The sequence below is a fragment of the Coenobita brevimanus genome, chromosome 88 (assembly GCF_032717465.1).
Source record: "Coenobita brevimanus isolate Jiangsu-jjx chromosome 88, ASM3271746v2, whole genome shotgun sequence".
Taxonomy (NCBI): Eukaryota; Metazoa; Arthropoda; class Malacostraca; order Decapoda; family Coenobitidae; genus Coenobita; species Coenobita brevimanus.
The window spans coordinates 5731125-5753401 of record NC_137041.1 but is presented as its reverse complement, the minus strand read 5'-3'; the positions used below and the strand labels follow the sequence as shown (position 1 = coordinate 5753401).

At 43.8% G+C, this 22277-nt stretch overlaps 1 protein-coding gene across 1 annotated transcript in view; it reads right to left on the bottom strand.

The window, feature by feature from the left end:
- Nucleotides 1–22277, bottom strand: part of LOC145411184 (peptidylprolyl isomerase domain and WD repeat-containing protein 1) — an 84685-nt gene that overhangs the window by 60693 nt on the left and 1715 nt on the right. The window contains exons 2-3 of the mRNA XM_080281237.1: nucleotides 13953–14086; nucleotides 6469–6571 (exon numbers count right to left, since the gene is read on the bottom strand). Of these exons, the coding sequence (XP_080137363.1) occupies nucleotides 6469–6571; nucleotides 13953–14070 (221 nt within the window). The 5' untranslated portion in view covers nucleotides 14071–14086. The remainder of the gene's footprint in view (nucleotides 1–6468; nucleotides 6572–13952; nucleotides 14087–22277) is intronic.

The window sequence follows — 22277 nt, the reverse complement described above, 5'->3', positions numbered from 1 at the left end:
TAGGAATCCTAAAGCAGTGTGTGGTGGCAAGAGTAAAAACAGAGAAGAAAGTACGGCATGGTGGGATGAAGAGGTTAAGAGAACAGTGGAAGAAAAGAGGAAGAAGTGGCTAGAGTGGTTTTGGGACAGGGGCTCAACTGAAATAAGAATTGAATACATTAAGATTAAGAAGCATGTAAAGTGACTAGTGAAGAGGAAAAGATGAAGGTAAATGATGATCTAGGAAGAAAAATTAATGCAGATTACTCTGAAAATGTGAGGTCATTCTGGAAAGAGGTGCGGAAATGTAGAAGTGACAGCGAAAAGAAATGTGAAAGTGTGAAGGATGTAAGAGGTAGATTATTAACCCATGGGGATGAAGTAAGGACCATATGGAAAGAATATTTTCAAAGCGTGATGAATGGGAATACAGAGAGCAGAGCCACTGTAAACATGACTGGTTTGGGAGATGTGCAGAGAAGAATGCAGTGCCAGAAAATGTGACACACACACAGGTGAAGAATGCTGTGAAGCAACAGAAAACTGGGAAAGTAGCTGGGGTGGATGAGGTGTATGCAGTGATGATTAGGTGTAGTGGAAAGAACGGAATGATGTGCTTGTTGGAGGTATGTAAGAAGGCATGGATGAGTGAAACTGTAACAGCAGAGTGGAAAAAGGCTGTGATTGTACCCCTGTACAAAAAGAAAGGTGAGTGAAATGAGTGCAAGAATTATTGTGACATAAGTTTATTTGATGTTGTAGGGAGGGTATAAGGAAGAATTATTATAAAGGAGGTAAGAGAGACGTCAGAAGTCCTAGTGAGTGATAAACAGGGTAGCGTTAAGAATGGCACAGGATGTATGGATCAAATATTTACAGTGAGACAGATAGTGCAGAGGGCTTGTGAGAAGGACTATAATGTGTTTATGGCATTTATGGATCTGGAAAAAGAAAGGAAGTTCCTCTGACCCCTCCGATTATAGACCAATAGCTGTCACATCGTCTCTTGGTAAGGTACTGAAACTTTAATTAATAAGCACATTGTTAAACAGCAGGGAAGAAAGGTTGCTGGTTCCTTGAAAGCAGTGATAAGAAACAGGGAAGTGAGCATGGAAGTGAAAAAGTTTCTACATGACAGTATTGTGATACCAACTCTAAAGTATGGAAGTGAAGCTTGGACGTTGTTGGAAGGACACAAGTCAAGAGTGAGAGCTGTGGAAATGAGTTATTTAAGAGGAGCCTGTGGAGTTACATGGAGAGACAGGCTGACAAATGAGGATATAAAGAAGCATTGTGGTGTGGATGTGGATGTGATAGGAAGCATTAGGAGGAATACACTGAGGTGGTTTGGCCATGTGGAGAGGATGGAGGGTGAAAGACTGACGAAGAGAGTGTATGTGAGTGAGGTGGAGGGGGGGAGAGGGAGGGGGAGGCCAAGGATTAGATGGAGGGATGGGGTGGAGAGGTATATGAGAGAGGGGGGTGTGAGTTGGGACCAGGGCAGTGAAATGGCAGGGGACAGGGCGACGTGGAGGCGATTTGTTTGTGGCCACCCCGAACGGGATTGAAGCGTCTGGCAATAGATAGATAAACATCGTCAAACATCTTGAATCCAACAACTTACGGTAATTAGTGATAGACAATATGGTTTTTGCCATGAAAGATCTACCACGGACATACTCAATCTCCTAACTCATACCGTCCATCAGTCAATTGACCTACATGGAGAAACTCATGCAGTAGCCCTTGATATTTCTAAAGCTTTCAACAGAGTATGGCACCGTTCCCTGCTGTCCAAACTCCCTTGCTATGGACTAATGTCTTTTGTTCCTTTGATTTCTTCATATCTTACTGACAGGAAAATAAGAGTAAAAGTACATGATGTATATTCCAATTTCCACTCAATTAACACTGGCGTGCCGCAGGGATCAGTTCTGGCGCTAACCCTATTCTTGGTTCATATTAATGATCTCTTATCTGTCACCCAAAATTCCATCCACTCATATGCTGATGACTCAACACACTCAGACACCCATTTACAAAGTCTAATATCTCTACCTCTCAACTCAGTACAGCCATCTCCATAAATCAAGACCAATCTAAAATCAGTCAATGGGGACAAAACAACCTTGTCTCATTTAATGCTAGTAAAACTAAATACACTATACAAATTACTAATAGACAGATATTGCCAGATTCGTACAAACCTTCAGTGCTACTAATATTCCCATTTCTAAAAGTATTGAAATTCTTGGCATCTCACATAACAATGCCCTCAGCTGGACCTCTCATGTTAGATCGCTTGTTAAAACCACCTAAAAGAAACTTGGATTATTGTACTGAGTCCGTAACTTCTTCACTGATGAGCAGTTAGCTATAATTTACATGAGTCATGTGCACTCTCAGCTTGAATATTGCTCACCCTTGTGGAATGGATGTGGAGAGGTTGCATTAAAACAACTAGACAAAATTCAGAACAAAGCTGTTAGAATTATTAACAACCTTGCCATTACAAATAAACTACCTCCCTTACAAGTAAGACAGAACGTTGCCTCCCTTGCATTATTTTACAGATATTTTTATGGCAAATGCTCAGACGAAGTTGCGTCCATGGTGCCACCTCTCCATGCCTTCCCTCGTGCTTCACAGGCATCTGGTAGCACTCATGACTGGAATGTCACGCAGTCATATTGCAGAACTTCTGCCTATCAGAAATCTTTCATTCCCCAAACTGCATCTCTCTGGAACTCGCTTCCCCAGAGTTGTTTCCCTCGAAACTTCAACTCACAGCTGTTCAAGTCTAACTGTTACAGATATTTTATGATCAGAGGACACCAGTAATCTGGCGTATGGATTATTTTTATTTTATTCAGTTCTTTTTCCTTCCTTTGTGGTTGGTGAGGACACTCACCATCCACTCACTCGATGTAGTGCTGCTCTTGGGTGTCTGTCCTTTCCTCTCCTCCATCCTTCTTTCCTTCCATCCTCTTCTGTCTTTCTTTCCTTCATTCTTTCCTCGTCTTTCTGCCTAAGGGTGATTTTACACTCCCACTCCTGTCTTTCTTTCCTTCATTCTTTCCTTTTCCTTCTGCCTGTGGGTGACTCTACATTGAGTGACAAGCCAAATGGTTTCCTGTACACCAGGAAACCAATTACTATGCTGGGTGGTAACCATATAACCAAATTTTGGCGCCTGGTGATTTAGTGAGTAATTACAGCGCTCTAGTCGGACTGAGCCAGTAAAGGTTTATATCCAAGGGGTGATTGGGGTTTATTGCTCACATAATGCCGCTCAGGGATGAGTGAGGCTGGTCACTCTCATCTTAAATGTCAGGACAAACTTGCCTAGCCCCGGGCTTCTACACTCCTTATGGGGCAACGTAGGATTGGATGATGGATGAATGAATGAATAATGTTTTTCCTTCCTCTGTTCTGTTATTTGAAAAAAACAAACAAACAAACAAAAAAACGACAAGGTAGACAAAAAAGAATTGTGGAAGGTTTTGTGCACGTACACTGTGGATGGTAAGCTGCTGTCATCAAGAGTTTTTATGATGGTAGTGAGGCATGTGTAAGGGGTAAATGGGCATCTAAGTGAACAGCTCACAATCAACGTGGGCGTGTGACAAAGTTGTGTGATGTCCCCGTGGTTGTTCAATATATAGGTATACCTCGATATACAATACTCCCATATGCGATACTCAGGATTAATGATGGGGGTAGAAATACCACCATACCCCACCTATCGATGGCCAAACCCCGGTTTAATGATGAGTGAGGCTAGTCACTCTCATCTTAAATATCAGGACGAACTTGCCTTGCCCTGGGCTCCTATGCTCCTCATGGGGCAAAACAGGATTGGATGATGATGATGATGGCCAGCATTTTTACATTCGCTAAAGAAAATTAAGATTTACAAGCAATTACTGAATTTAGTACTAAAGTCCTTGAACTCAAAGAAGGTCTCAATATATAAGCTGTGTACATTATTTAACATTTACTGAAGATTAATTAAAAAAAAAAAAAAAAAATGAAAATAAACTGGATTTTGCTCACAGTTCTGGTACCATCAAAATGAAATAGTAAACCTAAGTCATACCATTGATGGAACACCGCCAGTGTATGTGTGTGTGCCATGGTTGCTGCCTTACTTGCAGGCTGCTACTTGTTCGCCACAGCTCCTTGACAGAGTAGAACTTCATAGTAATCACACTGATATAATGTTATGGTCTAAATGTTCTGTATGTTTTACTTCAAGCATTTTACCATTTAACCCCTGCTGTGCTAATTCTTATCAACCTGATTATTGTCCCTGAGTCATTGTTTATGGACTTTTTTTTTTTAATATTAAGTTGATTTTTTGTCATCAGATCAAGTGTTTTTGAGCTCACACTCTTCACCATCCTCGTCTTTTTGTACTTTATGCCTCTTGGGTGGGTGTGAGGGTGGCGATAAGTCGCCAGCACCGTGGGAGGTTGACGGGCGTGAATCTGCCGTTGCTGGGCTACAAATGAGAACTGAATTACTAAATATGTGGCATTTGGCAATTGTGGTGTGGCAGGGCTTGGCAACAGCTCTGATGGTGTAAAGGGAAAGTCAACATTCCCATGGAAACCACTGATGCTTCCTCGTGCTTGAAATTATGGTGCAGAGACCCATTACCTCATATAAGGCAATGAGCACAGCCGGGGTTGGCCTGCATATAGCCCCATATGAGGCGATGAATGCGGTGGGGGTTAAGACAGTCAACATAATGTGAGATAAGACCGTATCTTTCAAAACTAATCATCATTACAGCGTTAGTTCACACCTAAAATGGTGGAGAAATAAGTGCTAGGGTCTAGGGTCACTGGGTAAAACACACATTTATTTATTTTTCATCGCTGCTAGGCTGATTCTGATTATCAAAAAATTTTTCCCTTCCAATTCTGCTGCCAATAATAACTGGCTTTTGCTTGCCAATTTACAGAACTATCAGCCACATAAAATGAGGGTCTACTGTACTCTATCACACTGACCATTAGGTGACCTGAAGGCAACACTACAATAGATTATGGGAGTTAGTTATGCTAAAATTGGTTAGCTTGGTTGGCAATGTTGTAATTCAATGAAAATTATATTAACCCCTTCGTACACGATGACGTGTTTGTCGTCATTAGGGTCTGGCTGCAATAATACATACTGACGCTTTTGGCATCATTAAACCATAAAAACTTTCGTCAGAGGGAAAGTTTTCGGCCAATCGTCATAATTTTTGGAGGCGTCACAGCTTCCCTGCTCCTCGTCAAAAGTAATGAGTTGGTAACTGTGGGTCCCGATACCAGCAACAGAGCGGACAGGTTATTCAGTACCAAATGAGCTGTGAGTGGGGAAGGTACTGCGTGGTTCTGTTCCTTTAAATTTCCACTCTTACCTTCATCCCAGCCGTGCAACATATTTCACTATACCAGTAGTGCTTGTGTAAACTGTTTGGGCACTGTTGTGATTAGATTTGATGTTTGCAATAGGAAACTTGATGTTTGTGAAGCATTCCTGGTCGTTATCAGCCGCTGGCCCAATGAAGATTGTGCTACTGTTTCTAATCAACTACACTGCCTCTACCCTGCACCAAATGTGAGTATTCAGCTATAAAAAAAATAGTGACAGTGAATCATGTGAATATAGTGTGCATATCCAGTGTACAAAGAATTGGTGAAATACGTGCAGTAGCTTAGAGGAAGGCAGGAAACTACCCTACAGTCACAACAAGGTGTGGGTATACCGTAGTTTTTTGCATTTTTCTCGAAAACTATGAGGCCTAGGATCACTGTTGTGGGCTCAAATGAAAGCCCATAAAATTCTGCACAGGATGATAAAATAAAAACATAACAGTGGCAAGAAAAGTTTTTCGCTAGAGCTCCCCGAATAAAAAAAATTTGTTGTCTGTTGGAAATGGGTTTTACTTTTTTGCTCATTACTCGAACACCATACCTTGTATCAAACTGGGACCTTTGGCATTTGAAAGCTAATAAAATTCTCTTTCCAATTATATATAACATGCAGAGATTGATTGGTAAACATTCAACTTACGATGTTGGGAAGTGAGATGTATGCCCCTAAATGTTTATTCACACAGCCCTAACGTACATAAAGTGTGTTTTTTTTTTGTGTTTTTTTTTTTGCTTATCGTGTAGAACAAACATCAACGAATAGGAATATGTGGGTTTTGTGGCAAAATAAATATGTTTGGGTGGTGAAAATATGCCGAGAATACACATGTTTGGAGCACGCGGTGGGTGGGGGGGGGGGGGGGGGGAGAAACGCCGGCACGTCATATCCCAGAAAACTTATTAACTTATCTGCACGCGAAAGGGTTAAGTTGCAAAAATAAAACTATGGGGTAACTTCACAAAAAAAAAAAAAAAAAAAAAAAAAAAAAAAAAAAAAAAAAAAACTGAATTCCAGTATACCTCAGTAGAGACCCAACCAGCACAATAACATGACACTAACTTGGTGACGACGACATGAGTGACAGTGTCACGATGCATGTAGCTCTTCTCATAATACTCAGCACATGGGAGGTTGTCCAAGTACATCTGCTCATGTTCCAAAACTGCAAATAAAAGGTTAAATTTACTAGACTCAGCAATCATCTTATTCATCATCATCATCCTCAGTTTTTTTTTCCACCAATGTATGGGGTTAGGTAGGAACCAGAAGCAAGGAACAAGAATGTATGAAAGTTGGAATGCCATCAACAGCATAATTATCCATTCTGAGAACTTCTCTTTAAAGAATTATCAGAATGACTATCCAATAACTTGGAAAGAAAGGAGAGTACAGGAAACAAGACTGAAAAATACATGATTCTTTTACACATACATCTAGGTGAAGATCAGACGTTAACATTAAATGACAAAGTAAGAAGTAACAGAAATAGGATACTCAAATAAACCTTTCAGAGAGAAAATATAAAATCCCAGACACAGAAAGCTTTTAAGCATGGAGAGACTGATAGATGGAAAAAATATCCAAAGGCTGCAATGGCTACATGATCTATTAGCTAGTTTCAAAATCTATCTACCCATAGCCAGATGCCTTACTCTCACAAAGGGTGGCTGCAAACAAATCACTTCCATGTCACCTTGTTCTCTGTTATTAGGTAGCCCTCCTTCCAACTCACCCCCCCCTTTTTTTACGTATCTCTCCACCCCACCCCTTCATCTCATCCACGGTCACCCTCTCCCCCTCAACACACATACGCTCTTCCAGTCTGCCTCTCAATCTTCACCCTTGCCACTTGAACAAACTATCTCAGGGTATTCTCCAAACACTTTCAAATCACATCCACATCACCACCACAATGTACTGTACTTTCACTTCATTTGTCTGACTGTCTCTATGTAACTCCATATGCTTCTCTCAAATACTGTAACTAATTTTCACTGCTTTCACTTTTGACTTGTGTCCATTCACCAGGGTCCAAGCTTGATTTCCATATCTTAGAGTAGGGATTAAAATACTGTCATGTGATGACATTTTAATTTCCATACTCGCTCCCCTATTCCTTATCAATGTTTTCAGGCAACCTAAATTATTTCTTCTCTTCTGTACCCACTCATGCACCACATCCTCTTATCTTTCATCCTTATTCATCACACCATCTAAATACTTGAAAGCACTCATATTCCGCAATCCCTGACCATGCAGGGTCACTATGCATTCTGTTACTTCATTTCTCTCACAAACCATAACTTTACTCTTGGTAAATCACTTTAGGACTTTGTTTCTTACACAGTTACACTCCCATTCGCCATGCCTTACAACTCCTTTTTACTTTCATTTAACAATGCAGTATCATCAGCAAACAACAGTATGGGCAGTTTCCTAAGCCTATGCAACCCCACTAGACACTCCAGCATCCAATGCCCTACACTATATCCCTTCCTAAAACCCCCTTGTTCTTCTCCAACTAATTCCCTGGCTATCTCCCTAACTCTAACGACAAATACCTCATCATATATCTTTCACATTACACTGACATGACAAATATTCCTATGACTGCCACACACTTCTCTGTCCCTTTTTCCTTTTATAGGGGAACTATTACACCTGACCTCCAATCCTCTAGGACCCCCTACTTTCCTCCTGGGCAAATAGGTACATCTTCCACATCTATTCTATCACTACCTCTTCCATGTACTGTATTTCAACATTTTGCCATCCACTCCATCAATTCTTGGGGCTTTCTCCATTTTGACTTGCTTTACTGTATCAAGTGCTGTCATTCTACTCTCCTCCCTTCTCACCTCTCTTCTTCTCCCAGCCATTCCCTAACCACTTGTGTTTGCACTACTGTACTTTCAATCACTATCTGCAATAATCCTTTAAATTGTTCTCTTCATCTGCTCACTGTTATTCCATACTCCACTGAGATTCTGCCATTTTTATTTTTCACCCCTCTACTACCTCCTTCATCACCCTATCGTACTTTCTTGGTTTTCTTCCAAAACAGTTTCTTATACCACATTCCCTCTATTTTACACTACTGGTAAGAATTCTTCCAAATTCTCATTCACTCTTTTCTTGCTCTCTCTCATTAGTCTCACTTCTCTCCCCTTCTCTACATACAACTTTCTTTTCTGTCTGTCCACATCCTCCATTCCTCTACTTCTCATACAGTCACACTATGATTTCTTCTTCATTTCCACAGCTAGTTTCACCTCTTTCTTCCACAACACTGTTCCCTTCACTCCCTTATATCTCTTCACCTCACACACTACCTCACATGCTGCATAGATTTCTTCTGTGAATACCTTACACATACTTTCCACCTCCTCCATATCTACCCTATCACTCCTCCATTTCTCTCTTGTGTTCCACTTTCTATTTTTTTTTTTTCCCTCCTGCAGCCTTTCTACTCTCTTTGTAGGAATTCCATCCTCTTTTCTTCCTCTACCTCTGTTTACTCATGATTTAAAAATCAGAGATAGATATTTACATCCTTGAAAGCAGGCTGTGAAGCCTATGCCCAGAGTCGGTCACATGAAAAAAAAAAAAAAAAAAAAAAAAAAAAAATCAGATATGACTAATTTTATCGGCAATACTGTATTTAGATCACTGGTGTATCTTATGGTTATTACAGTCATCATGAAATTATACCAGAACAACAACAAAATAGTTTCCTACTCTACACCTTGGCCAATATTGTATGGTCTATGGAAACGGTCCAGCTCTTGGGACCTTTGTTTTCAAATTTGGTTCTGTCAGGTTTGGCTTGTGAGATTCTCCTTACCGCTAATGTTAGCTGAAGAGTGCCAAGGTTAGGGTTGAAGAGCCAAGGTCAGGGCTGTAGTGCCAAGGCTTGAGGGAAACAATGCTAAGGTTAGGGCTGAAAGAGTTCCAAAGCCAGGGCTGAAGAAGTCCCATCATTTTAAAGCCAAAAAATGCTTTTGAAGAGTTAATTTTGTAATTTAAGTAAAGCAGGAAATTGCAACTAATGCACAGGCTATCATAACAATCAAATTACTTATCAAAACATAACACACACACACACTATATATATATATATATATATATATATATATATATATACAGTCAGTCTGTGTGTGTGTGTGTGTGTGTGTGTGTATATATATATTTATATATATATATATATATATATATATATATATATATATATATATATATATATATATATATATATATATATATATACATATATATATATACATATATATATATATATATATATACATAAAATCATCATCCAGACCTCCTTTCCTACCCTAGGGCAGGGTGAGGAGGGGTGAGGAGTAACAATGTCCAGACTGCCCAAGTTTGCCCAATCCAATGGGCCACACTTCCATTCACTCATCATTCAAGTTCCTGGAATCCTGGCTCTATCTGACACACCAAAAAATTTCACCACATTCTCTAGCTTCACACAAATGAATCCAATAGAGTCAATCCGAACACTGTCACATTAAAAAAGGGTGCCAAATCCCTGATTATGCACTTCTTCTCACAACATCCATTCAGCCAACTCAATCTCTTGTCAGTCCCCTTGCGTCACCGACCGCCATACCTCTCTTCCTCACACACTCATCCACCATATCCCTCCACCTTCTCAGCCTACCTCACCTCCTCCCTCCTTCAAATTCACTCAGATGTACCTTTTTCACCACTCTATTGTTATCCATTCTCTCCACATGACCATACGATCTCAGTGCACTCTCTTCGATACTGGTGTCCATAGACTTCCTCATTCCGCATCTTTCATGGATCACATTATTTCGTATCCTATCCACTCTCTGTACTCCACATACATTCCTCAGCAGTCCCATCTCCACTGCTCTCACTAGAACTCCTTCATGTGAGCCTTGTGCAGCTGCAACACTCAAGCCTCTATTTCTTGTCAAGGCCTTCACAGCACCAGCTATTTTCCTTTCTTGTGCCAGTCTACTTTCCACTTCCTTTGCACATTTTCCTCTCTTTTTTATCACTGTACCCAGGTATTTGAACTCTCTCACTAATTCCAGTATCTCTCCATTCACTAGCATTACACTGGGAGTCACCTACTATCTCGATAACCATCGTTTTACTCCTTTCTATATTTACTCTCAAGGCACAATGCTCATAGACATCAGTAAAACTCTGCACTGGTCTACAAAGTTCTTGTCTGGTATTTGCATGTAGCACTGTATCATCTGCATACAACAAATCTGAGGTATTCCATCCATCACCATTTATTACCAGTGCCATCCCTCTCTCCATTACTCGTTTTTTTACTTCTCTCATCACCCCATCCATACATATATATATTGAACAACCATGGGGAAATTACACAACCTTGTTGCATGCCCACACTGATCGTGAACCATTCACTTAGATGCCCAATTACACCTTTCACATGCCTCACTATTGTTATAAAAGCTCTTGAAGGCACCTAGCAGCTTATCATCTACACTGTACATGCGCAAAGCCTTCCAAAATCCTTCTCTGTCTACTTTGTCCTATGCTTCTCCAGAACCATAAATGCCATAAACACATCATAGTCCTTCTCAGCAGCCTTCTCCACTATCCATGCATCCTCGGCTACTCCTAAAGCCACCCTGTTCATCACTCACTAAGACTTCTGAGATCTCTCTTACTTTCTCTATAATGCTTCCAAATACCTTTCCTACAACACTCAATAAACTTATGTCATGATAATTTTTACTCACTTTGCTCACCTTTATTTTTGTACATGGGTACAGTCACTGCCTTTTTCCACTCTACTGGCACAATATCACTCATCCATGCCTTATTACATATATCCAACAAGCACTTCTTTCCATTCTCTCAACTACACTTAATCGTTTCTGCATACACCTCATCAACCCCTGCTGCTTTCCTATTTTTCAGCAGCTTCATGGCATTCTTCACCTAAGTGCATGTCACGACTGCATTCCTTCTCTGCACACCCCCAAACCAATCATGTTAACAGCGACTCTTCTCTCTCTATTCCCATTCATCAAGCTTTCAAAATATTCTTTCCATCTGGTCCTTACTTCATGCCCATGGGATATAATCTACCACTTACATCCTTCACACTTTCACATTTCTTTCTGCTGTCACTTCTACATTTCTGCACCTCTTTCCAGAATAACTTCCTATTTTCAGAGTAATTTGTATTCAGTTCTCTTCCTAGATCCTCATTTGCCTCCTCCTTTTTCCTCTTCACTAGTCTCTTTACATGCTTCTTGCTCTCAATATATTCAGTTCTTATTCCAATATACTGTATACATGTACCTACACCTTTACAATTACCTTGGTAAATTTTTATTTTCACACAAACATGTGATTTGCGGATAAAACAAGGTTTAACATGATTCATTTGATTCTGACCCTCATATCCTGGGGAACTGTAACCATGAGGACCAATGGGAATACAAGGTTTTGGGTGAGGTAAATGCAGGGAAAAGACATATTTCCCCTGGAAAATGATAGTAAAAAAACAAATGATTCATTTAAAACATCAGAAATTTTCTGTTCCACCCAAACTTAGCCACAACTATCCCAACTGAGGAGTTTTGCCCCTCAGACCCCCTAAAACACTAATCTAACCTCATGTACCCAAACTAGTCTTCACATAAAGAAAATCTGACAATTAAACTAGCACTTTTATGCATCATTATTATCATCATCATCCAATCCTACGTTGCCCTGTGAGAAACGTAGGAGCCCTGGGCATGCCAAGTTGATCCTGACATTTAAGATGAGAGTGACCAGCCTCACTCATCCCTGAGTGGCATTACGTGAGCAATAAACCCCAACCACTCCTTGGATATAAACCTTCACTAGCTCAATCCGATTGGAGCACCGTAATTACCCACTAAACCATCAGGCACCAAAATTTGGTTATGTGGTTACCACCCAGTGCATTACATGGCTTCCTGGTGTACAGGAAACCATTTGGCTTGTCACTCATTGTAGAGGCACCCAGGCAGATGGAAGAGGAAAGAATGAAGGAAAGACAGAAGAGGGAGCGTAAGGTCACCCATAGGAAGAACGACGAAGAATGAATGAAGGAAAGAAAGACAGGAGAGGATGGAAGGAAAGAAGAATGGAGGAGAGGAAAAGGCAGACACCCGAGGGCAGCACTACATCGAGTGAGAGGATGGTGAGCGCCCCCACCTACCACAAAGCACTTTTAAGCATCTATGTAATCTCATTTAACCAAACAAGTTCAAACCTAACCTCAAGCTGTCTATCTAATAGGATGGCATGGCCTTCCAGACCCCCCTCAAAAGGATCTCGGTGAATTTTAACTGTTATTCCTAGTCATCATCACCATCATCTGCCTAGTCATTCATCATCATCATCATCATCATCTGCACCTCCTTTCCCACCCTAGGGCAGGGTAAGGAGTAGCAACATGCAGACAGTTCAAATTTGCCCAATCCAATGGGCCACACTTCCATTCACTCACCATTCAAGCCCCTGGAATCCTGGCTCTATCTGATATGCCAAAAACATTCATCACATTCTGCAGCTTCACAAAAATGTATTAACATTTTGTCACACCAGTGCGGGTCTTCCAAATATGCCACTGGAAAGAGCTTTCCACAAGATATTTATACTGTACAGTAATTCAAATTCAAAGATTACCACAGATACTGTACATTCTTAAATATTACCTGTGAAATATGAGAAGGCTTGTCATAACACACATCATCACTACGAAATTACCACCACGAGCCAGATTTGCTGCCAAACTCTCCTGACATGCATCATACTTTTGGCATAATTTCAAATTCTTTACCAATACATAAGGTTTGGATAATTTTGGTTGGTCAAGTTTGATTAGGATGGGATATGACAGATTAGGTTAGGTCAGATTAAGTTAGGTTTGGTTAGGATAGCATAGGATAGGATAGGACAGGACAGGACAGGATAGGATAAGATAGGATAGGATAGGATAGGATAGCATAGATTAGATTAGATTAGATATAGTAAGTTAGGACTGTGACTGAGATTTGGTCTGATGGGTATTTGGGGCTTTCAAGGCTAAGTTAAGCGGCAATTGTACGCTGTTAAAGTTATGGGAGACCTGCAGGCAAAAGCGCCTCATTTAGGTTAAGCTAGTTCGGGATACGCTGGATCATTAGTTTTCCAGTTGCTTTGAATGTCTGATGCACTGACATGTCCCGTGGGTAAGATCATCAGTAAATGGCATGTAAAGTCGAGGAGATCATCAGTACTGTAGTGCAGACATGCTTCTCCAGGTATACTGGCAGCTTCCTTAAATACCCAGAAATAGGTACTGTATACAGTATTTTGATCATCCCATCCACTTTTCATAGTCTAAAATGAACAGGTAGGCTAACTGTGCTGTGTAATGTACAGTACTAAAATTACTTTCCTGAAGATCATATGATTTTAAGAAAAACATTCTGTCATAAACCAATCATCTATCAACCCAATGCACAATCTGGTGCCACTGTTTTCACCTTTGATCTTCTTAGGCTTGGGCTCTGGTGCTGCCTCCTCTGGGCGTGGTCCAACCCACTCATCATCGCTCTCATCATCTGATTCGTCATGTTTCCTTTTAGCCTCAGCCTCACTCATTGTCTCTCCTTTTTACCTGTGTGATAAGAGAAATACTGTATGCAGTTCACCAAATACACAAGATTATAACTGGGTACAAGAATCATGTACCCAATCTGCATACCCAATTTGCATATCATTATTAAAGATGTAGAGGTACATGACAGGGTAATGTGTGGATGGAGAACTGTCAAGAAGTCTTTGTTTCTTTTTCTTCTCCTATTTCTCCCATCTTTCCTGTCACTTCCTTCTTATTGCTTTTCTTTCCTTTTCAGGTGGTTTTACATTGAGTGACAAGCAAAATGGTTTCCTGTAACCCAAGAAACCATTTACAACACTGGGTGGTAACCATATAACCAAACCATACGTGCTCCCTACGTGTCAGCAAGTGGGTTGATGGAGGGTTAGTGCCCCTACCTGTAAAACAAATAACTCAAAGTCAAATGGCCACCCCTTACAGGATTGTGGCATCTGGCAATAGACAGACAGATAGATAGAATTATAAGGGCATTTCAGAAAGGAACCTTGCTTGCTCTGGCCCTCTCATCAAAGTGCTTAGAGAATCTACATGCAGTACACAAACCCAGTAGCCTACAGGTATTCACAAACAAGGCATATCACTCTGCTACGAATTTCCTCCTTCACCCAACGCCCTCAAAGAGAATTGATAAAGAGAGAGCTTGATCACCAAGCCCAAACAACCAATCCCTTAAACAAGCCCATATCGAGAAGAAACGTGGGCAAAACCACAGCACATGGTCAATGGTCTCTTGATGGCAGTAGTGATAACCAGGATCTCCCACAAACTGCAGCCAATGAGGGTGTGATGCCAGTGCAGTGTATCCCAGCCTCAGGTATATCAGTGCAACATCCATATGATGTACAGGGTGCCTTACCCAGGGTACAGGTAGTGAATCTGTCTGGCACTGTATATGCCTAAGGTGGTTCTGGGCAAGGTAAGATGAAGGTCTGCATCCTTCATATCTCTGCTATATTCATGGTCTGTAGACTGTGCTCACATCTGGCTCTATCAGGGCCAGCACATCCAAGCAATGAGCCATCTAGGCAGTCTTGCTCACAGCTTCATTGTCCCTTACACTCACATGAGAAGGCACTCACTGAAAGGCTATCATCCTCTACAGTACAGACAGCTGCAAGATGAGGGACTGAACTTTAAAAATTAGATACTGATGAGAAGGTGGGCAGCCAGAGAGCAGGAAATGAAGTGAGGATTTGAAGTCAGAATACACTACCATATTTTGACCGAGCAGGTGACGACAAGCAAACCACAGAGCCTTGAATATGGACAATAACTCTGCTGTCACAATGGAACGAGGCCCTTGAAGACTCAAAGTCTGACAGATGGAGTTCCTCGAAGAACAGTGCTGCTGTACAGGAGAAGGGGGGAGGGGATGAAGTGACCCAACCATGAAGATCCCAAAACAGTCCTTACAGAGTTGCATCCATCTCCTGAAAATATTGGTGTGCCAAGGCTGCATCTCCCTCCTTCCTAAAATCTGAGAGAAAGTTCAAATGGATCGCTGAGGAGAGATCCAACATTTGGAGTACTGATGGCAGTGGAGAGACAGCAGGGTAGAGCTCAGAGGAGGCAGACCTACATCTGCATGCACACAAGCTCTGCACTAGAAAGGGCTTACAGTGACACTACCACATTGAGTCCACCTGACAACACCCAAGGTAATATGTGAGATAACCTGCAGATGAGATGCAGGATACAGTGCAACTTTTTCAATCATTGACAGTCCAACAACCTCCTGACATAATCCAGAGGGTGCAACCTAGACTCTTCCTGTAATGCCACAACTGAGGATCGTCTGAATGCCCCATGAACAATGCGCTGGGCTGAATCATGCCGCAAGAAGATGGCTGAAGCTGATCCATACACACTACTGCCAAAACTGATATTGCTGCAGATACCTGTAAAGGCCTAACTGATGAGAAGGAGTGCCTTGCTCACCCCCATCATGTCCCTGCTATACACTTCATGATGCTGATGTTTCAAACAGGAGGGCTGCATATAATCAATATGTCTGAACCATGTGAGCACAGGCCCACTGAGATGGAGGCCCAAAAACACATGGTTCATCCAGAAAGGCAGTCATTCCAGACCTAGAGTCACTACAGGAATGCTGAAAAGTGAAGCATATTAGTTGTGCTTTTCTATGCATTAAGGCAGTGCCCACAGCATGAAGACCATTCATGACCTGCAGCAACAGCAGCCTGCAAACAGTTTTGTCCCACGGCAACCATGGCAGCTGTACAAACATTAGTCATATCACCTGCATATGAAGGAACATTTAAGTTACCAGGGCAGGGGACAATGTCCATTGATACATTAAATAAAATGGGACTAAGGACCAAACCTTCAAGGGCATCCCTGCAAGCCGAAGTTGGAAAGGACAAATATTCTCCTGCAGACAAAGAGAAATATTTGTCTGCTAAAAAATTCTTCATCCATGAATGAACAATATCCATCACTCCCATCTATTGGAACTTGAAAAGGATGCCTGTGTGAGAGGGAGAGACAAGAGACCCCTCAATGTCCAAAAAAGGCTGCCAATAAGACCTGCTTACTTTGATAAGGATCCTGAATGAAATATTCTAGTTGCAAAAGAACATCAATGGTATCCCTGCCAAGCCAGAAACCACAGAAGTTCTCAGGGAAACACCCACGAGCTGCAGACCACCGGGTGAAGTGCCTACACACAGTTCTCTCAAACATCTCAAATGGCAGATAAAAGACGAATACCTCTATGCAAGCAAGGCAGCTCAAGGTTTTTCCATGCTTTGGGAATGGTAAAGATCTGCATGCTTCCAAGAGACAGGGCAGACACCTGCACTCCAACTGTCATTATAAAGACGAAACAATACCTCTTCTATCCCTGGAGATGCTGAAGGAACTCATATGCCACTTCATCCAGTTCCAGTGTCTTACTCTTAGGTAATGATGTCAGGGCACAGTCAAATTTAGCACCGGTGATGAGTCGTGCTAAATACTTGGTTACAAGGGTGAAGAGACCCTGTAGAATGACCTCCCCAAGGCAGGATTTCTTGGTTCTTGGTGCTGAGCTAGGGGTTTCACTTCTGAAGGAGTCAGAGGAGCCCTTCCAGTGGTTTACGGAGCAGATGTCTTGGCTAGATGTCACGCAGTTGCCTAGGCTTCCGTAAGAAGACACACACCAGGAGAATAACTTGATGCCTTAGGGGATGGCTCAGACCCACACCTCTGAGGAGTACAAGCAGGGTGAAGTCTCGTACACCTAAGACAGACAGACAATCCCTCAATTCTGTGCACATGGAGTGGAATTGTGGACAGTGCAGCAAAAAGTGAGCTATTGCCTCCTCTTGATCCCTACACCACTGACAGTAAGGGTCCGGCACCAGGCACAGGTGGTGGAGATGGGACGCCAGGCCGACGTGTCAAATATGTAGTCTGTTAAGTGCCACATCCAAGACATGAGAGGTTGAATGGGCCCAAGGGTGACAAGAAGAGTCCATGTGGTAAGCCCCCAAGGTGGAGGAAGGAAGATCTGTTGCCAGATCCAAGTCCCGGGCCTTCTCATTAGCAACCACCAGAAGCCTGCTACAGGTTGCCTCTTGAAGCGGGAGAGTCTCCACAACTGCTGAGGTTAAAGCCAGCCTTACTGCCCTGTCAACAACCTCACTGCCCCTGATGCCCACATGAAAAGGTATCCACTGAAGGTTAAACATCCAAATCCCCTGGAGAAGCTGTCCAAGCAAGGTTTGGATCCCATAGAGGAGATCTCTCGCTGAATGTGCCTTGGGGGACACAATAAGGTGCAGTGCTGTCATATAGTTGGTGTAAATGACCACCTTCTGGGGCTCCAGATATACTCTGATGAAGGCCAAGGCCTTGAAGATGGTGAAGAGTTCTGACATGACACTGTTGTGGAGGGAATCCAAGCGCCATGTTTGACAGATTGAGACGTCCACTAGAAGAACTGCTGCTGCGGATGCTGTGGGTGTCGTGACACTTCAAAGTATCCTACATATACTGTGGCCGACAACTCATTGTACAATGCTGGTGCGAGATGTCTATCACAAGACTTGTTAAAGGTCTCCGTCAGGCAGAATGATACAAGAGGCGTGAGGTTCCTTCAAGGTGGTGTCAGGAGCACTAGGAGTAAGGGGCTGACACCATGGTGGTGGCAGTGAGAGGTACCTGTACGCCCAGAATGCCGTGATCAGAAGTGGCTGGCAGGACCTCACAGGCCAAGCAGGGTGAGACAAAGCAACACCCACCTCCACGAAGAGCACTGGCAGAGAGTGGTGGCAGGGGTAGTGTTGGATGGCCTGGTAGTGATGGCAGACAAGTTTTGACCTGGTGACATGAAGAGCAGGGATACCGATCTCCGCCTGCAAGGACAGTACGGGAGAAGAACAAAATGTGCATAGTGCAGCGTTTTGTATTGGGTCAAATTTTCACGGCGGAGTGGGGGATGCTGAACTGTAAACCAAGCACCCATAGTTGATCCTTCCCAAGATGGTAGCACAGCAACAGGTTAACAGCCTAGAGGAGGGTCACGGTTGGCACCCCATTTAGGCCCCGCTACGCCTTTCATAACATCCAGCCTCTTGGCGCAGGATGTTTAAGGCACTCTATGTGACGACGCCATGTAAGGATTGGCCCATCCAGATGGAATCCCAAGAAGGTGTGTGTACAGATGACAGGTTGAGATTCCGTGCCTATCCTGACCACCAGCTGAGATGGCCATCAAGGCACACTTTGGCACACCAGTCTCCAGACCCCATTGGTGAAGCCAATCCTCAAGAGGTGAGACCGCCGCCTGAAGTCTCCTCTGTGCACTTTCCATGGTGGTGTCCCGGTTAATGATAGTCACGTCGTCTGCATAAACCAACGTGGTGACCTCAGGAGGGTTGGGCAGATCTGACATCAAGACATTGAAAAGCAATGGGCTGAGGACTGAGCCTTGGGGCACCCCCTGTAGATGGGCCATGGAGATAAAATGGCCCCACCAACAGACACAACATAGCTCCTGCCTGCAAGATAATCCACGAACCATGCCAACACCGAGCCTGAGACCCCAAGACAGAAGAGCTTGTATAGAATGCCAGTATGTAGCACTGAGTCTATGTCCATGAAAAGGGCCAGCATGTATTGCCCCTTGCAGTATGTGTCATGTATCAGGTATTCCAGTTGTCAGAGTATGTCCAAGGTGCCCTGGCATGGGCGAAAACCACATTGTTCCTCAGGAAGAAGGGATCTAAATCCCAGCCACCACAAACAATGACAAGCCACCATCCTCTCCAGCAGTTTCTCTACACAAGTGAGGAAGATGATAGGCCTGTATGAGGATGGAATGGTTGGGTCCTTGCCTGGGTTGAAAAAATGCAATAGTGTCAAGGTCTTCCATTCCACTAGGTATATCCCCTGGCTCCAGCTGCAGTTATAAATGTCCAGGAGGCAATCCTGCAGGTCGGGTGTCTGATGCTGGAAAAATTTGTTCGCCATCAAGTCAGGGCCCGCTGTCCTGCCGGGTCAGAGGGCAGTCAAGGCAGTGGTGAGTTCTGAGGTAGTAAAAAGACTGTCTAAACCAGCAGTGGGAGGGCAGGAGATGCTTCATTGTATCACCTCATTCATCGTGGATGAGGGCAAATCAGATGGATGGCCGAACTGGGTGTGGAGGAATGATGCCAGATAGCTGGCCTTGGACAGGTCATCAGGGAGGCACAGCCTGTCCCTGAGAAGTGGATATGAGTGGGTGGTGGGGTGTCCAGCCATGGCCTGCAAGAATCTCCATGTGTGAGCCAAGGAGGAGAAGGAAAGGCTGGTGCAGAAGGAGGTCCAGGCTTCCCGATTTGCTGACTTGATGGTTCTGGAGCAGACGGCATTGACCCGATGGTACATGAGCCCCAGTTCTTGACAAGGGGTGCGGCTCCAAAAAAGCCAGATCTGTCTGGAACATATCCCATTTGTCTTCCACCAGCTACCACCTGGGACGACATTCTCCGGACAGCAACACAGAGAGGCCTGGGTAATTGTAGAAGACTGGTAGATGGTCACTGCCCATATAGGGACCTATTTCTACAGCTGGACACTGGAAGGCTGCGTCTCCAAGGAAGATCCAGGACTGATAGTCGCCTGGAATGGGGGTCATATTTGGTGTACAGTCCAGGTGGTGTGAGGGGGCCAATGCGTGGGAAGTCCAAGAGCACCTGAAAAAGAGACGATCCCGCAGCATTAGTGATGGTCAGTGAAGGATCTCAGAGATAACGATGGGCATTAAAGTCCTCCATGATGAAGGCATGCGCCGGCAACTAGCGAAAATAATGCACCAATTCCTCCAGTGTCACATCCTGGCAAGGGTTAGAACAGAACAGCACTGATGCCCAAACAGATTGTAGGGCCATCCTATCCGCCAAGACTTCCATCAGGCCACCGGAATAGTGGGCAAGAAGCAAATTCACAGTCTGGGAGGTCTCCTGGACAGCCAGTAATAGGCCCCCACCATGCCCCCAGGGGAGGTCAGACCTCTAGACTGTGAAACCCCCCAGGGTGAGGCAGATGCGGGGTTGCAGCCACGTCTCACCCCCCCCACCACACTTGGTCCCCAATCAGCCAATAAAATTTTAAAATCCTGTGTCTTAACGACTAGAGAATGAGAATTCCACAGCAGGAATCTCAAGCCACCTGTACCCCCCATGATGCTGACAATATCAGGAACAATTGCCGGGGCCAAAGGAGGGAACAGATTTCCATGAAGGACTTCCCCTACTGATGTACAGTAATTCCAGTGCCTCAGGGAGAAGTGTTAAGAAAGGGTACCCAGAACCAAGGCCATCATCACTGGGGAACAGAGGCTCTGAATTCTCCTGGCATTCTGGATGGGTAGGCTGAAGTCTCTGTTGGCCTGTTGATGGTGGTGGGGCAGGAGTGGGGCCAGAGGGACACTGTCGGGAGGCACTAGCATCATCAAGGGCAGCCACTTCCAGCTCCTGTAAAGGCATCCCTGGGGCCTGAGGGCTGGCAGAGCAGCGCTGACTGCGAGGAGCACGGTGGGGGTGTGATGGTGCCTTAGTAGCGAAGGTGTTTGTATGGATGATGACCTATGCACCAGATGTGGGGTGGATGGAGACTCACAGTTCATCAGTCAGTCCTGGGTCCTCCTCCTGAATATTGTCAGCAAGGGCCGGATAGCAGTTGGAGGCTACACAATTGGCATATGTCCTACCGTACCTTGTTGAAAGAGGGCACTGCAGGGAGTCTGTGAAGGTGCCAGTTGACCCAACCCACAGGGAGTCGGTGGGCTACAGGATGCAGCATTTTTCATGAAAACACTTGCTGATGTCCGCAGAGTTGGTGCCTGCCTTCCTCATGGTCATGTTTTTTTTTTTTTTCTTTTTCTTTTTCTATTTTAATGTGTCTGACTCTGGGGATAGGCTTCAGAGCCTGCTCCCAATGCCCAGTAGTTCTCCTACATACCATACACCTCTAAATGTCACCACTTTGGCACTAACACCCACCGTTCATATTCAGTACATGCTAGGGCTGTTTCATTCAGGACTAGTGTACCGTATTTGTATTAGCGGGGATATTTTAATGACCTGTTGGTGGGTTTTCTGCTTGATCAGTAAAGTCTGATTTTATGAAATTCAAATCCTTAAACTGTTCCCTGCCCCAGCGCAGATCTGAACCAAGGTCTGGTAAGACTGCAGGCCACCTCTCTACCGACTGAGTCACTGCCTCCCCCATCACTGGCCTTCCTGCAGATCGGGCAGACTTTCGACACCACCCTATGCTCATCACTCCCAGGCCCCTGGGGTCCCTGGTACATTTCTGACTCTCCTCTAACCATGCCCTGAAGGGGTGGTATCTACTACGTATCGAACATCTAACCTTGTTCCAACACGTCAGTCTTGTATGACCAAACAAACGACAATTATGGCAGCATAACACAGGGCAAGTGTACTCACCAACGAGGAATGACATGTACCTAAGGAAGACCCTAGATGGAGGGGGAACACAATAGACTAGTCTCACCCACTGCAACTGGCAAGAAGCCCTGGGGGCCAGAAAATGTGCTGGAATCCTTGCAACCTCCAGGAGCTGAGAGGCAAGGTTGTCTGCAGGGCGCAGCCTCACTGCAATCACTGCGTCATCCACTTCCGTGGAGATTGGCCCAATCTTGCCCACATTGACAACACCACCGGGCTTGTAGTTGGCA